This window comes from Ananas comosus, linkage group 9, assembly GCF_001540865.1.
Source record: "Ananas comosus cultivar F153 linkage group 9, ASM154086v1, whole genome shotgun sequence".
In the NCBI taxonomy this organism is placed as follows: domain Eukaryota; kingdom Viridiplantae; phylum Streptophyta; class Magnoliopsida; order Poales; family Bromeliaceae; genus Ananas; species Ananas comosus.
In genome coordinates this window covers 13,603,082-13,610,305 of record NC_033629.1, presented here as the reverse complement: position 1 = coordinate 13,610,305, position 7,224 = coordinate 13,603,082, and the positions used below count along the sequence as shown (strand labels likewise).

The 7,224-nt window shown below is 38.6% G+C and overlaps 1 protein-coding gene across 1 annotated transcript; it reads left to right on the top strand.

Moving 5' to 3' along the window:
- LOC109714845 lies at positions 4,922 to 7,095 on the top strand. The gene is made up of 5 exons (XM_020239553.1): positions 4,922 to 5,268; positions 5,903 to 5,978; positions 6,291 to 6,445; positions 6,558 to 6,577; positions 6,949 to 7,095. Exons 1-5 carry the CDS (start codon positions 5,157 to 5,159, stop codon positions 7,093 to 7,095), a joined length of 510 nt encoding a protein of 169 aa, XP_020095142.1. The 5' UTR covers positions 4,922 to 5,156.

Genomic DNA, 7,224 nt, shown 5'->3' with positions numbered 1-7,224 from the left:
CATCTCATTAGAATCATTCCTAGGGTATTTAGAACAAACCCGAGGATTCCACCATTAGAGCACTTTGAGGAACACTTAGATTTCATGTGTTCTTTTGCCTAATGCAAGGTTCTAAAACTTGTAGGGAGATCAAAATCAAGATATAGGGTTCAAAACCCAAACCCTAACCCTAGGTTTGCATCAATGGTGCAATCCATGGTTCAAAGCTTCAATGTGAGTTAGAACCATCTTCTCTAACTCAAATGGGTTCCATTTGAACCACTCAAAAGCAACCAAAATCCTAAACCCTAGAAATGCCATTTTAGGGTTAGAGCTTACCTCTAAAATCTTGCTCCAAAGCTAGCTTTAGCTTGAAAGAGAGAAGGGAGATAAGCTTCTTCTCCTTCTCCTTGATCTTCTCCTTCCTTTCCTCCTCTTTTCTTGTTCTTCCTCTCCTTCCTTTCTTCTTCTTCTTCTTCTTCTTTCTTTCTCTTTTTGGTTTGGAAAGAGAGAGAGAGCAAGAGAGGTGTGAGAGAGAGAAAGAAATGAGAGGGAAATGAGAAGGGAGTGGATCCCCAGCCCTCATATAGGCATATTTGCAAATAAGCCCCTTTATTTTATCCATATCTGAAACATCTCTCGCTGGTCGGGCTCCTTGTACCGGTACATGGGGTCTTATACCGGTACAAGGCCTGGCAGACAGCCCAACCCGAGAGCTGGTTCTCTCGGTTACGCAGGGTTTGTATCGGTACAAGGTCCCTTGTACCGGTACAAGGCCTGGCAGCTCCAACCCGAGAGCTTCACTGGTTGTACCGGTACAACCATTAGGCTTGTACCGGTACAAGACATCCAGAATGTCATTTTTGGCTTCGATTTCGCTCTACTTCGCGCCGTTCGATGGCAAAACCCCTCCAACTCTTTTAGAGCTTACTTTTAACCCTTCCAACAGTGTTGGAATGTTAATTGGGACTTGTCCATCCATCTTCTTCGCATACTTTAGTTGATTCGGCTAAAGTTCGATAATTTCTTTCGAGACCTCGGGGGTTACACTGATATAAGACTGGAACTGGCTGGAACTGCTGTTCCATCTTTTTCCTGAAACAAGCTTGTTCCCGAATGAGAACAAGGTTAATTAAATCTAAATTTAAATTTTAATGATAGTAAATTATTAATTAATCTAATTAATATATTTGAATTATTATCTATTGCTTAAATAATAAAATAAATAAACAAATAATTAATTATAATTAATTATTTATAATTAGATAATAATNTGCAATTCGTTCTATGCATTGTTCTTACCCGCACTCTTCTAGTTTACATGTATATACATAGTCTCACAATGCTCGTCATGCATTTACATAGCACTTTACACATACTACGGACATGCTTTAATTAGCATTAGCTATATGCATCCTATACATGTCCCATTTACATTTATATGCGTCAACATAGATTTTTAACATTTTTTAGACATAAGGGCGACCTAGTCGCTTCGGTAAACACAACCCACCTTAACTCGCACTCCGATTGCTCGTAGTCACTTGCAATCGGCCTCCCGCGGCAACCGTTGTCCGGTTTGGCCCGAACTCTTGCGCGACCTCCAAACGACCTCCAAATCGCGATCCGTCTTTTCCGGTGCTTATTCCTTGACTCCAAGGTGCTCCAGTTCTGATCTCACGATTTTTAGACGCTTATCCCGCGTGCTGCGGCTATCTGTATCAAAACCAACCTTTTATCAATAACTTCGCGTACACTCTTTGTTTCACCGAACCGAGTGCACCAACGCGTTTGTTTGATCCCCAATTAGGTTTTCAAGAGGTCAATTTACCTCGAAAACATCCGGAGGCAAAAGCCCCAAATTTGGTGCCCTAGCAATGCCATAATCAAATTTCTTGGGATTGATCTCATAGCTAAGCATAATTAAGCTTAGAACCACCCGAGAAGTTCTCTAAACTTGCTTCCATCTCATTAGAATCATTCCTAGGGTATTTAGAACAAACCCGAGGATTCCACCATTAGAGCACTTTGAGGAACACTTGGATTTCATGTGTTCTTTTGCCTAATGTAAGGTTCTAAAACTTGTAGGGAGATCAAAACCAAGATCTAGGGTTCAAAACCCAAACCCTAACTCTAGGTTTGCATCAATGGTGCAATCCATGGTTCAAAACTTCAATGTGAGCTAGAACCATCTTCTCTAACTCAAATGGGTTCCATTTGAACCACTCAAAAGCAACCAAAATCCTAAACCCTAGAAATGCCATTTTAGGGTTAGAGCTTACCTCTAAAAGCTTGCTCCAAAGCTAGCTTTAGCTTGAAAGAGAGAAGGGAGATGAGCTTCTTCTCCTTCTCCTGGATTTTCTCCTTCCTTTCCTCCTCTTTTCTTGTTCTTCCTCTCCTTCCTTTCTTCTTCTTCTTCTTCTTCTTCTTTCTTTCTCTTTTCGGTTTAGAGAGAGAGAGAGAGCAAGAGAGGTGTGAGAGAGGGAGAGAAATGAGAGAAAAATAAGAGGGGAGTGGATCCCCAGCCCTCATATAGGCATATTTGCAAATAAGCCCCTCTAATTTTTTCATATCTGAAACATCTCCCGCTGGTCGGGCTTCTTGTACCGGTACACGGGGTCTCGTACCGGTACAAGGCCTGGCAGACAGCCCAACCCGAGAGCTGGTTCTCTCGGTTACGCAGGGCTTGTACCGGTACAAGGTCCCTTGTACCGGTACAAGGCCTGGCAGCTCCAACCCGAGAGCTTCGCTGGTTGTACCGGTACAACCATTGGGCTAGTACCGGTATAAGACATCCAGAATATCATTTTTGGCTTCGATTTCGCTCTACTTCGCGCCGTTCGATGCCAAAACCCCTCCAACTCTTTTAGAGCTTACTTTTAACCATTCCAACAGTGTTGGAATGTTAATTGGGACTTGTCCATCCATCTTCTTCGCATACTTTAGTCGATTCGGCTAAAGTTCGATAATTTCTTCCGAGATCTCGGGGGTTACACTGATATAAGACTGGAACTGGCTTGAACTGCTGTTCCATCTTTTTCCTGAAACAAGCTTGCTCCCGAATGAGAACAAGGTTAATTAAATCTAAATTTAAATTTTAATGATAGTAAATTATTAATTAATCTAATTAATATATTTGAATTATTATCTATTGCTTAAATAATAAAATAAATAAACAAATAATTAATTATAATTAATTATTTATAATTAGATAATAATAATTATTAATTTAATAATTATTATTTATTAATAATTATTAATTAAATAATAATTATTAATAATTATTATTCTTAAGAAATAGATAATCGATATTATTATTAATTTATTATTTATAATTAATTATTAATAATTAGATAATTATTATTAATTAATTTATTACTTATAATTAATTATTAATATTATTATTTAAATAATAATTAATAATAAAATAATTATTCTTATTAATTAGATAATCGATATTATTAGTAATTTATTATTAATAATTAATAATTAAATAATTATTATTATTTATTAATAATGATTTATAATTAATAATTAATAATTAGATAATTATTATTAATTAATTTATTACTTATAAATAATTATTAATAATTAATTAATTAATAATTATTAATAATTTATTAATAATTAATTAATTTATTACTTATAAATAATTATAAATAATTAATAATAATTAATTAATAATAATGATTAATAATTAATAATTAATAATTATTATTATTTATAATTATTTATTAATAATTTATTTATTATTTATTTTTAAGTAATATTTTGATGTTAATTAATTAGATAATATAATTTTAATTTCAAATTATAACTTTTATTCCTCTTGTTCCAATTTAACCATCCAAACGCTATTTACCTTACTCCTAGGAACAACTTAATTTTCATCCAAACGCAAAATTGGTCTAGTTCCTGCTTATACCTGAACTTGTACCTATCCCTGGAACAAGCAGTTCTTATTTATACCTGAACCAAACGCAGCCATAGGCAATTGGGTCCGATAGTGCTAAAGTCGCGCCGTAATTTCCTAACAACCCGGCCCAACTTCATAGGCCCGGCAAATTTTTAGTTTGTTTCAGTTAACACGGCCTATTACGAGAGTTCCTTTATAAAACCGCCCCGGACCTGTTCAGTTATTTGGACCGGGCTTGAGGGTCCAAAATGTAAAGTATCAATTAGGTCGAGCCTGGGAAGGACATTTAATTGGGCCAAAACTTCTTCTCGGCCGGGCCCACTGTTTGAACTGGATTAGCGACATAGCCGGAGGGGAGCGACTTGTTGCGAAAATGCGACTTTTCCAATCCGTACCACAATCGCGTTCTAGAAGGCGGAGAGAGGTCCTCCCTGGGACTTTTTTCGAAAATAACCCTGTGAAATTTCATATTTTGCAAAATAACCCTGTGAAACTTTTATTTGTGAAACTAACCCTCCTCTCGCCACGTGGGCGCCACGTCAGGTATTTCTCAAAAAGACGGTGAATGATTCACCGTCTTTGTAATATATGTTGTGAAGACGATAAATGGTTCACTGCCTTCATAATGCGGTAAATTATTCACCGTCTTTAGTACAAATCCCTCATCTGATGCGCAAATCTTTCTAAGTACAGAATATGGTGTCCTTGATAAGACGGTAAATCGTTCACCGTCTTCTTGAGGGCACAGAAGAACGGACTTGAAATGATAGAAAGAGGGATTTTGCCTTAAGTGTGAAATTTTGCACTAAAGGCGGTAAATGGTTCACCGTCTTATAAAGACGGTGAATCATTTACTGCTTTCATAATAAATTATAAAAACGGTAAATGATTCATCGTCTTTATGAGAAAAATCTGAGGTGGCGCCCACGAGGCGAAAGGAGGGTTATTTTCACAAATAAAAGTTTCACAGGGTTAGTTTGCAAAATATGAAATTTCACAGGGTTATTTTCGAAAAAAGTCCTCCTCCCTGTCTCAGATCCGTCCCCGCTTCTCAGATCGGAGAGACGTCCTCCCTGTCTCAGGTCCAGATCGCTCTCTTCCTCCTCTCTCTCCTCCGCCAAATCGTTTTAGATCTCCGTTTCCGCGCCCTCATTCCTCCCGATCTCTTCGATCCCCATGAGAATTGTGGATCCGATCCGTAGATCCTGACGCTCACCCCGCGCGTCGTCTCCTCGTCGATCCAGGGGATCTCGCCGCGGCCATGGCGGGCGCCGCCGGAGGCTTCGTCACGCGCTCCTTCGAGTCCATGCTCAAGGAGTGCGCCGCCAACAAGAAGTACGCTCCGCTTCAGAAGGCCATCCAAACATGTCTCGGTTCGTATCCCCGCTCCGATTCCTCCACTCTCACATCTCTCTACGACGTCGCTCGATCTGCGTGCTATGAATGAGCTGAAGCATTGCTTGACTTGATTTCTGCTCATGAACGAGAGCACAAAGCACAAATATCCGATGGTGCTCCTCGAGTTATCCTCACTAGCGCTGGTTTTGTGGTAGTTCTATTACAAGTCGTTGGCCACTTTTGAACATTTCTAATCTAATGTTAGTTTAAACAGTAGTTTGACCAATTGGCCTGTTTGGAGTGTCCTACTGTAATTTGGCGGAATGCTAATTCAAGCAAGTTGTGAGGAGAAGAGTTGTTCCTTAAAAAGTGTTGGAGAAGTTGAAGCTTAGACGTACGCGCCATTTGAGCGGAATCTGCTTGAAATGTGAAAAGAGAGGAATCTGCTAGTAGTGGTGGTAGCACCTGCAGTTTTGGGCTGCCAATCTGCTTGGAATCTGATACACACGAGGAGATAAGAAGCGTCTATTAAGAAGGGGCATATGCGGTGTGATAATATCAGCTATTTTGCCTGTTGCCTCTGCTTTTATGTTTGCAGGCACATGGATTAAGTCAGTTTTTGGAGTTTGACAAGCTCGAGGCCTTACATACATTTTATTCTGCTTGCAGATAATATGAAGGAGACAAATCAAGTGCCACAGGCTGATGAAAAGGATCAGACTGGTGCTTCGGCAGCAGATCAGAGGTGGTGCTTTATAATGTGCTTTTGGTTCCATTTTGTGGAATATTATATGCATTTTATCTTGTGTATCATCGCTTTCGCTCTCTCTCTCTCTTTCTCTCGCGCGCACACACACACTGATCATTCTTCTTGATTCTACTCAGAATCCTTCTCTCAGCTACAACTTCATTGTTTCCATCATGACTAGTATCCGTCCTTAATTCCTTAGTGTGCAAGTACTTTAGAAACATAATAAATTTTCATATTTTTTTTTGGCTCATGTTAGCGAGAATTATTTGGGTACCTATGACAAACAAGTCTTGTTACACATATCAGAGTCGACAGTGATGAAGCTGTCAAGGGGGAATATACTGAGGGGGGTCTGCAGCCCGGATCAGCAACTGAGGAAGGAACTGCCATCCCAAAACCTGTGGAGAACTGCGAACCGATCACATCAGCTTTAGCGTGTGCTGGCCGCATCTTCTCCTTATGTATGTGATATGCGTAAAGGGTTTTTGGGCTACTGATCTGCCAATGAAAAACTTATTGTTTTCTTTAGATTTTCTTCGATAATAACTTATTCTGCAATTCAAAGTGCTTCAGTATCTTCATATTTGACTTGTGTAAATTCCTACTTTCTTCGCTGCCCATTATATTTGCAAGCATGCTAGTATTTTTCTTAGTTAGATGCAAAACTCTCAGCGCAAGAGTCCTAAGTAAGATGCTGAAGGTTCTTTTCTTGCTATGCTAGTTACTATAATTAATGGACTTGTGGTTCATCTCTCCTTAGTCTACACGGCAATTTTTTTTTTATTTTTATTCTTGATGACATTCTTACTGTTTTTCTGATGTCTGTCGTGCACATAAGATTGTTTGGCATTCTGTTATTCTTCTAACTGCTAAACCCTCTTATTAACATTTCAATTGTGACTGCTTAAAGCTGCGCCAAGCTAATTATCTGTAGTTAATTGATGTGCTTTCTCTTTTCTCGCAGAATTCCATAGCTGCTGAACTTTGGAAAAGTAATTGTGCTGTTACTAATACTTTGCCTTATTTTCTTGGGAACTTAAACATGGGTAGCCTATTCTTTTCCATTGTAGGGTTGTTAAATGGGTGGGCTACAACTGATGCTCAGCTGTAAGATGACTTGAGATAGGGTTGCTTCATTAATGAATGATTGATAATGGTGCTGCTTGCTTTTGTTCAACATTATTAGATTTGAAAATAACCTACAGATATATGTTAGATTTTTCATGGCATTTAAATTTCA